Source organism: Mytilus trossulus, chromosome 14 (assembly GCF_036588685.1).
Source record: "Mytilus trossulus isolate FHL-02 chromosome 14, PNRI_Mtr1.1.1.hap1, whole genome shotgun sequence".
Taxonomy (NCBI): domain Eukaryota; kingdom Metazoa; phylum Mollusca; class Bivalvia; order Mytilida; family Mytilidae; genus Mytilus; species Mytilus trossulus.
The window spans coordinates 59935713-59955444 of NC_086386.1; the positions used below are offsets into that span (position 1 = coordinate 59935713).

Below are 19732 nucleotides of genomic sequence, written 5' to 3' on the forward strand. Positions count from 1 at the left end.
AAGAAAAATTTGAAGATATTTATCATCTAAATACATCTTAACCATTCTTTCCTGGATTCCCAAAAATGAATTCTTAATTCTTGAGTCCTTAAAAGTATTTATCCTGAATTCCAGAAATAACAAAGGCACAATCCTGTTATCTGAAAAAAATCATTCCACCCTTCCAGACAAGCAAATGAGAACTCTTAAGCATCCAAATCTGTCCATCTAAAATTATCTTATTCAAAAAGTAGAATTACAAAAATACCAAACTCTGAGAAAAATTGTAAACTAAAAAATTCATATTAAGCAAATGGCAACATCAAAAGTTCAAACACATCACAAAATGGACAAAGACTGTCATATTCCTGACTTGGTACAGGCATTTTTCTTATGTAGAAAAGAGTGGATTAAACCTGGTTTTATAGCTAGCTTTATATAAAAGTTTCTCATACAATAATGTCTATTTATCGTCCTTCCCTATGCCTATATCACCCTGCTCTGTCGCTTAGTAATTCTCATATCAAGACTTCAAAACGAGACCAGGCATTATCAGCGACTTCACAATGTGAGAGGAGAAGTTATCAGTGACGTCACAATGCGAGAGGATACGTTATCAAGCTTGCTCTCGTCAAGCGTAAAACTGTCTTAGAGAGAGAAAAAAAGACAATTAATAGAACGATAAACAGATAAACGGGTTTTCTGCGTATAGATATCATAAAATATCAGCCGCTCACTTCGCCAAAAAGGTTCACATTGTGGCTCGCGGCTGATATTTTACGATATCAATGAGTAGAAAACCCAATAATCTGTACATCTTCATTACACTGACGAAATGATTTCAATTCAACATCCCTACATCATGCATTACCTGGTCTGTTTGGAGCCCAGTTGGTATATAGAACTTCTTTGTTATTGTCAAAGTTTTTAAATGTACCAGGTGACACTAAATTAGTAGCATCAGTCCAGTACATGCCTGACTTAGAATTCAATGAGCTTGATAAAAATGCTTGTTCAAATCTGCAATGGAAAAGAAAAAAATAGTAGATTGTTAACTTTCAGTTTCGTTGTTTGAAACAAAAACAGCTCTTAAACATTGAATAAATATCAATTTCTAACATAACGACATATATATATATAGTGACAGAAAAGTCTCCATAAATCATAAAATACAATTGTTCAAATAAAAAAAAAATATTAATTCATTTTTCAGCTATAGTAATTCTATATTAATCACATTAAAGAACTTTTACAACATAGAAAAAAACAATTGATAATTAAAATAAGAATACATTTAATGAGTATTTGAACTTTATAATTGTCATTTCTGAAAATGATAAGCTTCAAAGCTATAAAAAAAGTTTTTTATGGAGTTCTACAGCATATTAGGCTTTATTTAATTGTTATTTCATTAGATCATTTCAGGTTAACAAACCTATCATCTATCTGTACAAGAGTTGCTCCCCTTGCCTTACAAGCCTGGTTTGCTCTTGCAAAACTTCTAGTTTGGTCCATAAACAAATAACAGGACCATCTAAAACCAGTCCAGCCCTGAAGTATAAAATTAATACTGACAAATGATTCTGCTTAAAATTAATAGTTGCAAACAGAAAAAAAGAAATATGTATATATATATATATATATTTTGAGTTTTATTTCAGAATTATGACACTCATAAGAAATTAATGAAGTCAAAATGTATTGTTTATAAAGTTTGTCATATCTTTATCTTCTTATTTAAGTGTCAATTCCAATAATCTATTACACTCCTGTTTTGTAGTGGAGTTCGTGTTGTTTCTTATTTATTATTTATAACTGTTGATGTAAATGTCCCTTGGCTTTGTGAGTCTTTGTTTACTCCTTGGTTTTGATTGTTATTGTCTATTACTTCACTATTATTATAAATAGGGATATAAACTCCACAAATCATTACAACTAAAATAGGACGCAAGTATACTGAATTGTTCAGGACTTAAAATCAATCTTAAGGTGGTACCTAACACTACAGGGAGATAACTCTGTAAAGTTAATTAAACGTTTTAATTACGTTGATTTGTAAAAGGAATATTAAGCTTCTCAATGATCAAAATTGGTGTTTGTCAAACTGCTATATAACCAGTGTAATTGTTCTGACTAAACGGTTGGTTCAAAATTTTTGAAATTTTTATATTTTTGTTAAAGGGTCAAAGTAAGTACTTTGACAAAATTTTATGAAAATTAAAAGAGACAAATTAATTTAGTGCAAGTGTTGGGAACCACCTTAATCGTATGCGGGTTTTTTCGGAAACCAGGACCTGAAGAGCATGTAGGTTTTTAAGCTTCCAAAACTTACAATATCACATCCGGGAGATTGAGGTGGTAATGTGGGCTGAGATGATCCTGATTTAGCCTGCATACATAAATATTGGTGTGGTTCATCACAATTCTGGTCCTGCCAACCACCATCCTGTTAAAACAAAATTTATTTGCTATCTCAGAGATTCAAAACTGCATTAAGATCTGAGCAAATTTCAACAATCAAAGACAAATTTAATCTATTCGTTAAAAAATAAAAATGCAATACCTGTGGGAACTAAACCTGACTTTCGATTCATTTTTTTTTTCAAACTTTTCACAAGATTAAATCACAAAATCGAAATTGACTTTTCATGACTCATGCTGCTTTATCTGAAATGAAAGATAGTTTTAGGAGAGTCAATGAATGCTAAAGACATTTTTTTTTGCATTCTTAAATATCAAAACGGTTGTAAAGTCATGGACTCTTTCAAAATAGTTTTAAAGATGACCTTGATAGTAAACAAAAATGTCACACAAGAAATCTTTTTTTAACCAATTTCTTGCATTTTGCAACACTTACTATATTATTACAAATTTTCAAACTCATATTCAATTGTTAGTTTGGCAAGGCAAGAACTCAACTTCCATCAAAAATTTAAATGGTTTCATTTGTGAAATTTTTTGTACAATTGCCAATCTTTACACCTCTGTGCTATCTATTCAAATTGGACTTATTGCAAGAAAACAGGTTAATGAAGACATGAATGCGGGAGCCAATATTATAAACTCAGTGGTTGTCTGTCCTTGGTTGCTGTATATCATATTTAATTTTCATTTATCATTTTTGACATAAATCAGGCGATGATATAAAAAAGAAGATGTGGTATGATTGCCAATGTGACAACTATCCACAAAAGACCAAAATGAGTTTTCTCTTTTGAATTGTCATTTAGGGGCTTTTATAGCTGACTATATGGTATTGGTTTTACTAATTTTTGAAAGTCAAGCGATGATCTACAGTTGTAAATTTTTGTGTCGTTTGGTCACTTTTGGAGAGTTATCTCATGGTAATCATGCCCCATAGTGTTATTTCTATAATAAATGGCTTAGGATAAAATTCAATTTAATTCAAACGTTCTATGAATTTCCTTAAATGAAAACTTACAGTTTGATTAATCATTACACAGTTCTCGTTTGCACTGTTTGTATTGGCTGGTTGGTTGACATTCCAATTAGTGTACAATGTAACTTCTCCATTTATCCATTCAAAGAAGTTCTGTTCCTGTTGATCATTTAGTCCTATCCAAACATCTGAAGCTCCCTCTAATATAATTTTTTTTGAAATTATAGACTCCCGATAAGAATTAATGAATATAAGGGTTAAAGGTAAAGTTTGTTTATTCTTAGAATTTTAAAAATTATGATTCTTGAAAGAATTTCTTTATTATAATATGTCATATCTCAGCTAACACTCCATTATCCTAAGGCAGTGTAACTTAAAAGATGCATAATGCAAGAAATATCCCACGAAAATTGGCTATGACTACAAAACTGTATTCCAGGGATACATTAATCCTGATTTATTATGCTCATGACAAACTTAAATAATTTAGGGCACAAATTTACTTGCCTTTTTTTAACTTCAGCAAATCAACTGACAGAATATCAGATTTAAACATTATAATTAGAACTTTTCTTTCAAGTTATGATGTCAATATAACGTTAACTAAATTTAAGTTATGAGCTATACACTAGATGTACTGTGAGCAAAGTGACAATAAATTTTGATTTGGCTTTGAAAAGAATTGATACATTGGTACTATAATGTGTTGATCATATGCGTGAGATTATTATGAAAACATAAATACATTCTGTCAAGCAGTTCAAGTGCATTCATAAGCAGTTTTAAAAACATATAAAAGAACAGAGTTTCAATGTCCCTTGTGTGGCACATATTTTATCTGTCAAAATTAGGCAACAACCTAAAAAAATAATCTTTACACATTATCTACTTGTTTTTTTTTATATCCCAATCAATGTTGAACTTTTTGCAAACTGTTAAATAATTGATAAGTTTTACAGAGAAATGAGTAACCATAATGACATAAATAATTTTTTTCAATACTGTACCTACTATTACTCATGATACTATAGACCAGGTCTTGTTCAGCCTGGCTGTTGACTGTTGCCAAGTCTCCTCCCATTATACGACAATCTTGTCTGGCATTCAGCCATGATGTCTGGTTGAACAACAACAGGTAACACTTGTCATTATATGACTTCCAATTGGGTGGACACACTTTTGTCACAGGCGCTGTCAAAATATATATGATGAAATTGAGAATGGAAATTGGGAAGGTGTCAAAGAGACAAAAACCTGATTAAAGAGCAGAAAACATTGAAAGGCCACCAGTGGGTCTTCAATACAATGAGAAAATCCAGCACCCGAATGCGTCCTTCAGCTGGCCCTAAATACATGTTTAAACCTGCTATCTGTACTATAGTGGTTGTCGTTGGTTCATGCCTGACAAATTTTGTTGGTAAATTGTTTCATTATAAATAAGTTATTAGTTTCCAGGTCAATTTTCCATGATGGGCATTTTTAAGAGCTTACAAAAAGGTGCGAGTTTTCCTCATAGTTGAAGGTTGTATGGTGGCCTAAAATTGCTTACTTCCACTTCATTTCCACTAGTGAATAGTTGTAGGCAAGCTTTAGGAGAAAATTCAATTTGATAACAAACAAACTTTTTTTTTAAATATAAATATGGGTCACAATAATCCATATCAATATTAGGATTAGCTTCAAATTAGAAAAAAATTATGGTCTGTGAGTGTATCACACAACAAAAACACATTTTCTTTTCAACTTTGATTTCAAAATTTCACAGTTGCAACTAAATCATTCCAAGGACTATATATTTCAATAGTTGGTCCAGTTAGGGTCTTTATAGAATAAACATACTTAGTCCAGTGGTATAAACAGAATTAGATGTTATTCCACCACACTTGTAACTTGGTCTTGTGTAACATGGCTGATTGCAGGTATTTGATCTACCATATTTCCCGTAGGAATTCCCACAGAAACACATGTACCGATTCTGGAGTCCTGCATAATAGTATCCTTTGCTAAAACAGTGATGAATGCACATTGGTGGCCACATGCCTACTGAGGGGTCGCCATAGGGTTCATATGATAAATCCCTGCTTAATTTGTCATCTGCATAGCAACCAATTGATGTTCCAGAATCTGGGCCTGAAATAAATAAGATTATCTTTAAATCAATAATTTCTATTTTTTGGCACACACATATGATGGCTTATATTAATATTTCACTATGATACTATAATCATAATAAATGAAGGGAGTATTGTTCAATTTCAATGACCATCTTTTTATTGTTACCTCCCTTTTCGTTTACTTTACTTATCAAATCATAATAAATCCATCAAAACTAGACTTTTTATTTTTGTTGCTCTTTCTTTGTTAAATAGGATACAATATCATTAAGTTCATGTAATATGTGGTTAAACATATCAAGGCAGACAGAAACTTAACAATTTATAGGATCATATTTTTGCATTGTCCAGATAAATTTATTAATAAAATTGAGAATGGAAATGGGGAATGTGTCAAAGAGACAACAACCCCACAATAGAGCATACTTCAAAATCATGCAATTTCAAACTCAATTCTTTATAGCTTTTGAAAAAAAATGTGTGCCAAATGAATGTAAAATGTATGAGTATTCTAAAGAGAATCATTTCCATCTTAACTTTAATTTCATTCTGCTTGTTAAGTCCCTTATTCATATTCTACCAATTCATAGCAGTGATTTAATCAAAGAGCTGATAGCTCTGAAGTGGAAGAAGGTGAATAAAAGGTAACTTGAATTACCATAAAAGCAGCCCCACTTACCCAGGCTGCTTTGTTCCATTATTGTTAAAATGAATTTTTTTCTTCAAACAAAAAAAGGTCATAAGTACATGGATTTCCCATCCGTACAATCATATTTTATGTTCAGTTGACTATGAAAATTAGGTAAAATCTTTAATTTGGCAGTAAAATTGAGAAGATCATATCAAGAGGAACACATGTGTACTAAGTTTCAAGTTGATTGGATTTCAACTTCATCAAAAACTACCTCGACCTTAAACTTTATAACCAGAAGCAGGACGGACGGACAGACTAGAAAACATATTGCCCATAAATGGAGCATAAAAATAGTAAGACTTGTTACATACCCGCCAACTTTTGAAAGTTCCCATATGGGTTTTTACTGCACAACAACAATTTTAAAGGTTACAATTTTTAGCGACGTATTTTGCAAGATCTGGATTGTCTAGAAAAAGTGTCATATTTGTATGATGAACTTGCATGCCTTTTCCTTAAGTCTGTTTGCATGATTCTAGTTATATATTAAATCGGTAGAAAAAATATACATGAAGCTAGCAGACCAGGGTTTATTTTCCAGATTAAGAATATTAGATGCTTGTTGAAATTTCCAATTTTGAATAATGCACAAAGATGGACCTTTAACAGGTTGGGAACAACACTCCAAATGAGGGTAACTAACTGGAAGATCATCACAACCCACTATAAAAAATGAGCACAAAAAAAGTCATTTATATTCATATTATTTGATGAAACTTTTCCCCAAGAACTATGCATCTATTAAGTACTGAATGGTCAAAACATCATGTTTTTTTATCGACATAAATTTTGTCGTAAATGTAACCAAATGATGTAGAAATTGTGTGTTTTCTTCAAATTTCCATCAAATTGTAATGTTTATAGTTCCTTTATTGCCTCTCTATTTGAATAAAATAAAATAATAAGAAGAATCTGTTTCTTGTTTTGTTTTGTTTTTGACAAATGATTGTTCACTGCTTGCAAATGAATCATTATATTTATATATCTTATCTGTATATATTTTTATTCATGTCTCCATCTCCTTATCATTTGTAAAGGTTTAGACAAATAAGAAAGAAATAAGCTCCACATGTATATTTGCAACATCGTAAATTAATTAAAAAAAATAACATACACTAGCACTAGTACTGCATGGATTTTAAGCATTAATTTTTTTATTTGTCCAAAATCATTTAAATTCATTTAATCAACATCATTTTATGATTATTTGATTAAAATATTAATCATTTATAGTCTTTTTACAATTTACATTTTTGAAAGCAAAATAACTGAAAACAGGCTAAAACAAAGGGAAGTAACAAAAAAGTATTTCAATATTCCCAATACACATCGTTTTGATAACACAACGGCAGTTAGCCGGAGGTAAACATCGTTGATTACTAGTATGTTTGACACCCAAGCTGTCAAGTGAAGCCATATAATTATACATCTTCTTTGATGTTCAGGTAAAATTTAACACAGGTGTCAATTACACCCGTACAGTAGTAAGAAATGATCAAATATTCATTCACGAAATATTTCATACACACGGGAGTTTTTTCTCCTAAACGGGAGGAGGGGAGGAGACCCCTGAAAACGGGAGTTTTGTACTCCCGTCGGGAGGTTCACATGTATGTAATACGAAGGGCATCTAATTCACATGACAAAGGAAAACCATGAATAAAGACAACACTTTATATATCCTTTTTATTTATATAAAAACAAAATCTTCTTGTCTGCAGGATTGCAAATTCGTAACTTCAAGGGCGAACTTGTAAACAGGGCGAGTTGTCCCGATACCAAATTCACGCATGCGTAATACAAATATCTACAGTTAAAACATCCTGTTACAAGTAAACAAATAACGTTCATGTGGATGAGATGAAATCTAATAATTTACATAAATAAAAGGGTCATATTTACGATAGTGATTGTTTTACAATCATAATTTACAAATTAAATGATTCAGATGCCTAATCATGTGTAAAAATCGGTGTCAGGAATCTTAAGTTGTTTTGAAATTGTAATACACGAAATGAATGCGGCATACGGAGACTCAATGCCAAGGGTCGGCCCCTTAAGTCTTCAGAAGACTTGACGTCTTCTTCCACTAAAAAGCTTGCATTTTTCTAAACAAAGCTGCGAGCATACTTAATATTTTGAAATAAAAAACACTTCTGAAAAATCTATTTTTAGACTAACATAAACATACCTGGGCAGCCATACACTTCCCACCTAAGAGATATCTTTTTATGGTAGGCAAATGGATATATTCTGATAAATCTGGCAACAATTGGTAATGTCAAGTAATGCTTCCTAGGTGTACTGTCATCCATGTTACCCATGAACACCTGAAACAATGATTAACTAAATTTAAAATGTGATATGAAACTCAAATTATCTTGCATTTTGGGTGCACTTAGACAGAGATAGAAAATCAGTTGAAAAAAATTGTTCATCACTGTTCATAAAGCTTTTTTTTCAGTACAGAGAACTTTCAAGGTAAATCTGAATATTTTCTGAACTAAAATAATTTAAACACTGTTTATACATATTTGTCAATTCAATACTATGACTTAAAATATACCACAATAAAACTGTGCAAACATTTTTAGCAAAAATACATTCAAATGTACACCATGTACACTTTACCAAGAATTGACTTAAAAGGGGGCCTACAGATATCATTAAAATGCAAGAAAGATCTGTGTTGTCTTTATTATTCCAAAAGTAAGGTATTAATGCTTGAATTAAATTCATGTCTTTGGATAATATACTGTGAATTCAAAAATTTTGTTGCTTTTCTATGTTTATTGTAAACTTGTGTATGACTAACCAAAGCATTTCTTTGAAAGGCTGAATACATAATAAATGAATGGCCATCTGGTGAGGAAGCAATCTTATATTGAGTAACATATTCATCATGGCCTGCTCTTCCTTGTGTAGCTATGGCTGTTATCTGGATCATGGCTTGTAAATCAACCTGTATTGAAAACATTAATTTGTAAGAGCAAAGGCGCACAATGAAATGTTTACATCTTTTAAACAAGAAAACATGTTGAAGCATGAAAAAAACTTGAAAATAAAATCTAAAATGATTTGTGTCATAAAATTTTCAGGGTACTGGAAGGCTGTTTATAGGTGGGAAGGAAGATATCATCAATCAATCTTAATTCTTTTTTGGCCCTGTCTATTATATATATGATTCCCTAATCTTTTTAATTTGTTATATGCTTTGTAGGCTATTCCAAAACTTAAAACACTGAGTCAGAATAAAGTGTCTTCCAAAGACACAAAAAAAAGGATGTTATATTGTGAACAAGCATGTTAAAATATTTGGTTCAGCATGTCTGTCTAATACAGAGCAGGGTCTATATTCATATCACGTTATCATGTTCTTGTCCTGATTATGCATTTGATTTTCATGTGGACTTTAAACATTGATTCATCTATCTATCCATCCAGAACTTAATTAATGTCTTCAATTCTAAAATATAGGTCACAGTGACCAAATTCTATAATAAAACTAACCTGAATCCACTGCCTTTGGTCATTGTACGTAGGTGACCATGCACCCCCCGTATTTCCTATTGCTAGTTGGTTCAGTCTGCTTTGTGCTGGTCCCACAAAATTGTCTTGAGTTGTGGAGGCAGAGAGTTGATCATCATTTACACCTGTTTTACCACTCAGCAGTGTTTTCTGGTTGCAACCTGTCATAAATAAAATTAAGTATGAACAAGATTAAAAAAATATCATATAAAGATAGTGACTCTTGTGATAATTTTGGTTTCTTTTGAAAAAGTTAAGACCCAGCATTGCAAAGAGTTATTTTTTGGAATCCTTATCAATTGTAAATCAAGATTTCATGCTTTGTTAATTCTAAGGATCAAAAAGTCAAATAAATAACTAAAACACGATGAGGAGAAAATCTTCAAACAGTAAATTTACAGCTAATTTACTAATGCATGTAGAACAAAACTTTGGTTAGCTTGCTGGCTTTGTTTGTATATTGTACAATCATTAGGATAACACCAAATTAAATTCAAATATGATATATACAGGTTAAACTATGCCTATATATATTGTTTAAAGATGTGAATTTTATTTACAAAGCTTGTATAAACAATTATACAAACAAAACAAGCAAGTCAACCAAAGTTTTGCTTTACATGCATTAGGAAATTAGCTGTAAAGTGAAGAATTTGTGTACTTTTGTTTGTTTCAATGCTAATTACAGATTTCAGTTTGTGATATCTACTTAATTTTTTTTAATTTGAGTCTTCAAAGTGTAAAAAAAGAATAAAATTGTATAAGGAAAACAATGTCTCTGTAATATCAATCTCCTACTTCTAACACGATAGAAATATAGTAATCACATTATTCCTTACTTCAATTTGACCTGACAGCAAATTCTCTTCATAGAATACCTTACCTTGAGGACAAACCATGACATCAAATCTCAATGCTATATTTTTTTCATATGCAGTCGGTTCTACTTTAATATACCGAGCCTTGAAATGTCCTTTAAAGTATCTAGTGACAGTCTCATTGTTGTTTACATTACCATCAAATACCTACAATAAAACAAAAATGTGTTCTTAGTACATGGGCGCCCCACTCGCACTAGCATACCGAAATTGGGGTCAAAAATCTAATTCGACATTTAAGGGGCTCGCGGGTTTAAATCAATTTTTTTATTTAATATAGGATTTCGCCTTATTTTTGTATAAATGAACTTTATCTTATACTTATATAAATAAATGAAATAAAAAAATGGGGTCACCGTTCATTTACGCTCACAATCTGCCTTCTAAAGAAGCATACATTTTTGTTAATGTACTTTTTTTCTGTTGAATTAATAGGAGAAAAATCGGTAATATCGAAATAAAAAAAGAACCTAATTACAGAAATCGCTTAAATTTTACAATTATATAGTTTATGTACAGCTTATTCGAAAACAGCCATAAAAATATAGGTCACCGATGAGTTGAAAAAGATATTTCAATTTAAATGCCGCCAAAAATGGCATTTTTGCACCAAAGGGAGATAATTTGGAGCTTTTCCAATGATATCTACATTTTAAAAGTCATCTGTGGCCAACACGAAACGATTTTTTGGAATGATTTTTGTACCCTAAAATAAAGCAACAACTGCTAAATGTAATTAATAAAATTTGAAATGAAAAATAAAAGTTTAATTTTTTTCTGAAAATCTTATACCCGCGAGCCTCCTTAATTGAGAATTAGGGAACATGCATATTAAGTTATAAGTTGATTGGACTTCAAATTCATAATAAACAGCTGCGCCATGAGCGCATGATACGCCCGACGTCTTGTGAGGAAGTTTTATGCAATAATCATCAATAGTTTCTGAGAAAGTTTTAAGCAATAACCATATATTGTTTTTGAGACACGGCGGGACATGTGAAACCCCCAACCCTGTTTTTTTTTTTTTACAAAAAACTAAATATCACTAAAATAATATTTTGAATCAAAACCAAAAAGTATACAGATCTTTAGATTAATATAACAAAGAAGTGTGTAAAGTTTTAAGCAATAATCTTAAATTATTTTTGAGATAGAGCGTGATATGTAAAAAAAAACTTCCCCTTTTTACAAAATACTCAATAACCCAAAAATGAAATTTTAAATCATCACCAAAAAATATACGGGTCTTGAGATTAATATAACAAAGACATGTGTAAAGTTTTAAGCAATAATCATAAATCGTTTAGATATGGTGCGACATGTAAAAAAAACCTCCCCCTTTTTTACAAAATACTCAATAACTCAAAAATTAAATTTTGAATCATCACCAAAAAGTAAACAGATATTAAGATTAATATAACTAAGAAGTGTTTAAAGTTTTAAGCCATAATCAAGAATCGTTTTTGAGATAAGGTGCGACATGTAAAAAAAAACACACCCCTGTTTTAGTTACAAAGTGCCGTAACTCAAAAAGTTTTAATCTTATTCTCACCAAAAAGTATACAGATCATTTGACCATCATAAGAAACAACTATCTTAAGTTTCATGAAATTTGGATAAGTCGTTCTCAAGTTACAGTGCAACATGTTTACACCGGACAGCCGGACGGACAGACAGACGGAAGGACATCGGACATTTGTATACCATAATACGTCCTGTCAAATTTTGACAGGCGTATAAAAACTATCTTGACCAAAAACTTTAACCTGAAGCTTGCACTATCATTTTCTATGGTCATCAGACTTTGAAATTGGGATCAAAAATCTAATTTGGCATTTAAATAAGAAAGATTAAAAGTCTAATTTGGCATTTAAATTAGAGAGATCATATCATAGTGATCATGTGTACTTAGTTTCAAGTTGTTTGGACTTCAACTTCATCAAAATTTACCTTTAGCCTGAAACAAGACAGACGGATGAGTGGACAAAGAAACAAACTAACACACAAACAAAAGATTGAACCCACAGACCAGAAAACATAATGCCCCTTAATAATTACTACTCAATCTAAAACAAGTAAAGAGTCTTTATTAAATTTAAAAGGTTACATGATATTTGTTGTTCACACTAAATTAAAGTTATCACTTAATTGTTACTCCTTTGGAATTCTCCTTGTCAGATATTTGAAAATCTCTGGTTTTACCCATGTAGCGCCATTAATAATTTATCCGCTATTTGAACCCCTACTTTCTTTTGCATATCTGTATTACATATCTTTTGAACATATCTTAGAAAATCCTTGTCCTTTTTTCATAGTTTTCAAAAGAAAAAAAGGTGATTATGTTAAATTATCTTAAGAAAATTATTTCCCTCCAAATTGTCTATTTCAATTGTATAGATTAGATTAATAGAAATAAAATGTTAACTATGCAAAATATTTTAAGTTATTGAAGCTGACAAAAAATGAATAATAAAACTTTCAAATCAAGCCTAAGTTACATTAACCTATTTTAACCCATAACTGACTCACCTTTATAGTTTTGTAAGGTTCCTGATAATAAGAAGTGACAAGATTTGGATTAGATCCATATGCAACTCTAAAATTTGTCACCCATTCTGGTGCATTAGGGTTTCCCGCAATACTTATTCCCCTTATTATCATTATCGAACCAAGATCCACCTGGAGGAACCAATTCTTATCCGCAGCAGATGGCTTCCAGCAAGATGGGGCTGTTTGTGGTTTTAATGGATGAAGACGGGCAGCTGCTGGAGAATTTGTACTACTCAGAGAACTTGATGCTGTAAGTCCATTGTCTGTAGTTATTAATGGCCCACTGATGGCATAGTCAGAAATACAAAATTCTAAAATAATATGCAAGTCATTTGTCAGAATAGTCATCTTTGGGTTTTCTAGTACTGTAAGTTAAGAAATTAATGCAAGGTTTTTATTATTGCGAAAAATGCGACAGAGTTGTAAACGCAATAATTTAAACTCGCATTTTGAAATATTTCATATAAATTAAACAGGATTTTTCTCAAAATCTTAAAAATTCAAATTGCATTTAAGACAAAATCACAATAATAAATGCACACAATAATTTCTGAGTTTACAGTATCTAAATAAATAGTTTAGCTTTAGTTCAATAAATGCATATATATATTATTTTATAGTCAAATTGGACTGAAAACTCAATGACCCATAATAGAAAACCATTAGAGATGGATTAAGTCCCTTTGTAGTTAAAATTAACAATAGAAATTTTGAAAGGTTTACCGGTATTTTAATGTTATGAGTGTGATAAAATATAGCTTAAATACATCAAAATGTCTACAAAACAAGGCCTGATTACTGTTACATAATGTACAGGGAAGGATTTTTTCATGAAGCTTCTAAAATATAATGTCCTTTACAAGGCAAAAGCTTGACTAATGGTCAGACAAACATACCCTGAACACATCCAAGAACCTCCCACCTCAGAGATATAGCATTTTGCCATTTCACTGGGTACACTTACCCTGAACACATCCAAGAACCTCCCACCTCAGAGATATAGCATTTTGCCATTTCACTGGGTACACTTACCCTGAACACATCCAAGAACTTCCCACCTCAGAGATATAGCATTTTGCCATTTCACTGGGTACAATCTGATATATTTGGCTTGAAATGGGAACTGGATAACATTTGTTACTGGTGAAGTATTGTCTGTGTTACCATTAAAAACCTGAAATATATAATTGCAAAACTGTGAACTATTTTTGTTTTTCAAGTAAATATCTGACTTAAAAAAAAATGCAGTTAAAAGTGGGTCTCATTGGGATGTAACTTGATTTAAGCAGATTTTTTTGTAAATGTGACATTTGTGAAAAGACAAAATATTTTGTGTGAAAACAGTAAATAAAGTCTGGTGAGAGACACGAAAGTACAAGTGCTATTATTACAATGATAAATGGGATATGGTTCTGACAAAACTTTTATGATGGTACCTAACACAACAGGGAGATAAAATCAGCTAAGTGTTTTGATAACATTGTGTTGTAAAGGATATATAAAGCATATCAATGATCAAAATTAGTTTTTGTCAAACTGCTATATAACCAGTGTAATTTTTCAGGTAAATTGGTTGGTTCAAATGTTTTCAAATTTTTGTATTTTTGTCGAAGGGTCAGTTAGTTTTTTTGTCAAAATTTTATGAAAATTTAACGAGACAAATTAATTTTAGTTTAGGTTCCAGGAACACATGCATGCCTACCTTGATTGTACCTGGTGGCTCCTCATACCAAACTAACTCAGAGAAATAGTCATACTGATATTGAATTTTGTATTGCGTTACCCATTCTGAACCATCTGGTTTACCAGCTGTTGTAATGCCTTTAAATGTGATCAGATTATAGAAGTAGGCCTGTATGTATTCTCCTTTATTCATCCTTAGTGCTGACCACCCTGCTGTATTAGCATAGCTAGACGCTCCTGAAAAAGTTGAGTGAATTTCATTTACTGCTCATAATTGAATAAAACATAATTTGAATTCCAGTTAATGGCTCATTCATGTGTACATATATATATATGGTTGTATCTATGTTCCAAGTCAGGAGCCTGTATTTCAATGGTTGTCATTTGTTGTTGTGTAACATATTCGTTTTTTGATAAAAAAAAATTGTTCATCATAGGCTGGTAGTTTTCTTGTTGGAATTGTTTTAAATAGATGTCATTTTGGGTTTTATTCATTGTTGAAGGCTTTACAGTGAATTTCTTGTGAAGAGTTGTCTCATTGGCAACCATACCACATCTTTTCTTTTATTTGTACTCAACTATCAACTTTTTACTTTACTCACCAGAATAACAAATATTTTCAACAATTAACAGTATAAATTCATTTGAGAAAAAAACACACTAAACACAGATTCAAGCAAAACTTTCAAATATCACTATCATATGAATAATCAATAAATCCTTGCAGTTACTGAAAAAGATACAAGAAGGTGTGGTATGAGAGCCAATGAGACAAGTCTCCATCTAAGTCACAATTTATAAAAGTAAACCACTTTAGGTCAAAGTATGACCTTTAATATGGAGCCTTATAATATTTTAACAATGTTCTTTTAAATTCTAATTGTCTGTTCTTATATTCTCCGTATACTGTGGATTCATTCATTGTTAGGGATACACATTTTTGAGGATTGAGGGATACAAATTTTTGAGGATTGAGAAAAACTTCAATTTCATAAATATTTAATTCCATGGTTTTGCCAAAATGACTGAACACTGTGAACCTTATAGATTTTTTTTTAATTCATTGAACATTTAAAGAAGTAGGGGCAATAAGGCCCATATTTGGCCCAAAAATTACTGCAATTTTAAAAGTTATCATACATATTATTAAATTACTGAAAACTTGACTAAGGTACAAGGTATTCAGAAAAAACAAAGCAAAATTGACATTGAATAAATACCATGGCAACAAATCATGAGTTTAATTTGCATATTTTGTCAAATTTCATGATTTTTCCTTGTTTGTCATAAAATTTTAAGTATATTTTAGACGGAAAAAGTATGTGCGCACCCAAGAAACAACTCTATATTTGGTGAGATAATGTTAATAGTTATAATAAAGCTTCTGTTAAATTATTTTGATGTTTCTTGGCTGCGCACGATGTTTCCATAATGAAAATAAAGATAGAAAACAGCATTAATTCTGTATTTTTCATTGATTTTGTGAAAACAGAACATTTAATGACTTAATTGTGACGTCATCAGATAAAAATCTTGGATGTTTTTCATTTATATTTCTTGACCCTATGCATTTCTAAACATTGTGCGCCAATTTGAAATAGTTATCAAACATTTCATTTTCTTGGGCCAAAACCAGGCCTTAATGCCCCTACTCCTTTGTTGTTCATGTGTACCCATGGGATCCACAAAAATAAATTCTTGTTATCCAATGAATAATAATGAATCCATAGTTATGAAATAGAGAATGGAAATGGGGAATGTGTCAAAAACAAGCTGAAGGCCATCAATGGATCTTCAATACGCAGTTTGACAAGAATGATGTGGCCTAAAACCTGATTGTGTAGGATGTAAAAATTTAAATTTAGACAAGTACTTATACATATTATTTGAGACATGCCTTTCTTATACTTTTGATAGAGATGGAAGTACAGAAATTGGTCTATAATTTGTTGCTGAAACCTTATCACCATCTTTATAAACTGGTGTTACCTTAGCATTTTTCAGTAAAATGATTGCAGCTATTACTCTTAGAATGTATGATTTAATGATTTGTACATTATATCTATTTACTACATGCAACCTGTAACTGTTTTGTATCTTTTAATCATGGTACATGTACATTGAACTATTATGTCTATACAATTGTGTTTAAATGTTGTACAGTATGTTTGCTTTTTCTCTTATTATTATTATTTTCTTTTACTTGTATTGTATTCATGTATATGAGGGCCTCAGGGAAGATTAGTAATTGTAACTAACTGTGATTATTATTATTATTATTATTATTATTATTATTATTATTATTACTATTATTATTATTATTATTATTATTATGATACAGCAAGAAAACCCTGCACCAAGAAGCAGACATAATACATACCATTTAGACCAGTTTGTAAATAGAGCCTAGAATTAAATGGACCATGACCTGGATCTCGAACTGATGATGCAGTTAATGAAGTGTCACCATCTAACAAGCTGTAGTTCCCCGATATCATCGGCTCATTTCCACATGTGTCTGTAAGCAAATAAAGATATCATATCAGATAAGTATTATGTATCCTACATTCAGTAATTATTGCCATGTTTTTATTATTGTGAAAAATGCAACAGTGTTATAATCACATAAATTCAGCTCGCATTTTGAAATTTTCTCAAAATCCCAAAAATACAAATGACATTTTGGTCTAAAAGGCCAAGAATGCAATAACAAGTGCACACAATATTTTCTGAACTTACTGCAGTAAATAGGTGATCCAGTAAAAATATGAAAAATAATCATGTGGAACTGCATCTTTTTAATTAAGGGAGAAGACTAGATATTTGCATAATTTGTCTCTCATCCGTTTTGCATATTGAAGGAAATACAATATGTTTTACTGAACTTGATTTTGGAAAAGGAAATAATGTTAGTTTTATGGTAATGTTAGTTTTGAGAACTGATTTAGTAAAGAATCTGGCAAATGACAAACAAGTTATTTGCTTTAATCAACTAATTCAGAACAAAAAACAAAAAGTTAATTAATTTCACTTTCAAATGCCATTTTTAAAAACCTTCTTACATGAATTTTCCAGTAGGAAAAATGTAACTTTTTTCCATTTATTCTACTGGAAAATTCATTTAACAAGGTTTTTAAAAATGGCATTTGAAAGAGAAATTAATTAACTTTTTAATTATTTTTTTTATTAACATTTTTTTTTTTAAATAGATACATAGTTACTTGTTCATTACAAGCTTCTCTTGATTTCAATTTCCTCAGTTGTCCAGGATACAAATTCCCATTTAAAACCTGGAACAATTTTTAAAAGTCACCAAATTTGTATTAGATGAATACAAATAAATAGTGTACAAAGCATGAAATATCTTATTTCTAAAACATTTTATTTTCCACGACTCATTTATATCTGATGATGATGTCATTTCCAATTCCTGTATTTAAATAACTTACAAATAGGACCTGAGGTTGGAGTCAATGCAGTCGTTGTCAATGGTAGTGCTGCAAAACAAATGTAACATATAAAAACAGATAATTCATAAAACATTGGGTACCAGTAGATTTAAAAAAAATCTGAAGTAAGCAATTTGTTTAACGGCTATTCCATTAAAATGTTTGTGGGAGAGTGGGAAGGAACTTTCAAAATATCTCTACAAAGAAGAACCATTTTTTTTAGAAAATTTTGCATAATGGTAATCATAGACACACATTGAAAAGACCCATAACCCACATTAAATAATTAAACTTCCCTTTCTACCGTTCCACATACATCTTAATGGAATAACCCTAAAGATTTACTTGCTGTACAGAAAATAAAGTGATTTCTCATTTAGAGTTTGAAAACTTTAACAGAACATGCATTTTACAATACAAAAAAAAGCAATTAGCATTTGCTAGTTCATAAAATTATTGCAATTGTATACTGTGTAAAACATGTAGCAAAACGAATAAAAAGTGAGATAAATTATTCTATTTTGCTGTGAAACCAGGTTTCATCCACCAATTTCTACCTATAACAATGCCTGTATATAGTCAGTAGTATGACAGTTGTTATCCATTTATTTGATGTGTTTGGGTTTTTATTTTGCCATTTGTTTTAAGGGACTTTCTGTTCTGAGTTTTCCTCAAAGTTGAGTTATTTTGTGAATTTCTTTTTTTGTACTAAATGCATTGCAAAAGTTTTTGAATTAACTGAGCATTAAACAAACCTTGTTTTTTACAGATATAATACTGTTCTTTATCACATCTTTTGTCATTCCATTGATAATTCCAATTAGGCACCATCTCAATACAGTCTTCTCCTGATGGGGAAAACATTCGTTCATTTGGCTCTCCTAAACAAAAATAATTAATTAATAGAATAATTAATTAAAAACCAATTGTTCAGAGAACAATTGAAGGTCTTTCCACCAAAAACCATGTATTTTGATATGAAAGTAGTAAAATTCGGTTTAAAATGTAATTTCCATCGTCAAATGATAGCTTATTGAACGCTGATTCCAAAAATATATGGTTTCTATGAAATATTTTTTAAATGAGGGAGATAATTTGTTACTTCCGGTTTGAAAAATGTTTCTTCTGGTATTATTTGAGTTTACTTGACACTGATTCCAAAAATATGTCGTTTTATATACTTTTATATTTATAAAGTACAAAAAATAGCTACTTCCGGTTTACACAAGGCCACTTCCGGTTGGCTTTTCCAAGGTTAAATGGCTTGAAAACTAATGGAAAAAGTCCCATGGCTTTATCATGTATACATATGAGGTAAAAGCAAAGGTCAAAATGTAGAACATCAATTTAACCTATGACCTTGAGCTCAATTTCAAGGTCATCAACCAAGGACCTCAAATCATTAGACCCTATATCTTGATTATTTTTGGTTCATGAGTTATATCACCATATGCATA

General features: G+C 30.8%; 1 protein-coding gene across 1 annotated transcript in view; it reads right to left on the reverse strand.

Annotated features, from left to right (window-relative positions):
• Positions 1-19732, reverse strand: part of LOC134697374 (uncharacterized) — a 69356-nt gene that overhangs the window by 13920 nt on the left and 35704 nt on the right. The window contains exons 18-34 of the mRNA XM_063559617.1: positions 19031-19156; positions 18276-18323; positions 17207-17344; positions 14846-15063; positions 14202-14317; positions 14108-14133; positions 13123-13454; positions 10599-10740; positions 9698-9876; positions 9003-9149; positions 8379-8517; positions 5219-5509; positions 4391-4570; positions 3422-3579; positions 2312-2425; positions 1415-1530; positions 851-999 (exon numbers count right to left, since the gene is read on the reverse strand). Coding sequence (XP_063415687.1) covers positions 851-999; positions 1415-1530; positions 2312-2425; positions 3422-3579; positions 4391-4570; positions 5219-5509; positions 8379-8517; positions 9003-9149; positions 9698-9876; positions 10599-10740; positions 13123-13454; positions 14108-14133; positions 14202-14317; positions 14846-15063; positions 17207-17344; positions 18276-18323; positions 19031-19156 — 2619 coding nt within the window. The remainder of the gene's footprint in view (positions 1-850; positions 1000-1414; positions 1531-2311; positions 2426-3421; positions 3580-4390; positions 4571-5218; positions 5510-8378; positions 8518-9002; positions 9150-9697; positions 9877-10598; positions 10741-13122; positions 13455-14107; positions 14134-14201; positions 14318-14845; positions 15064-17206; positions 17345-18275; positions 18324-19030; positions 19157-19732) is intronic.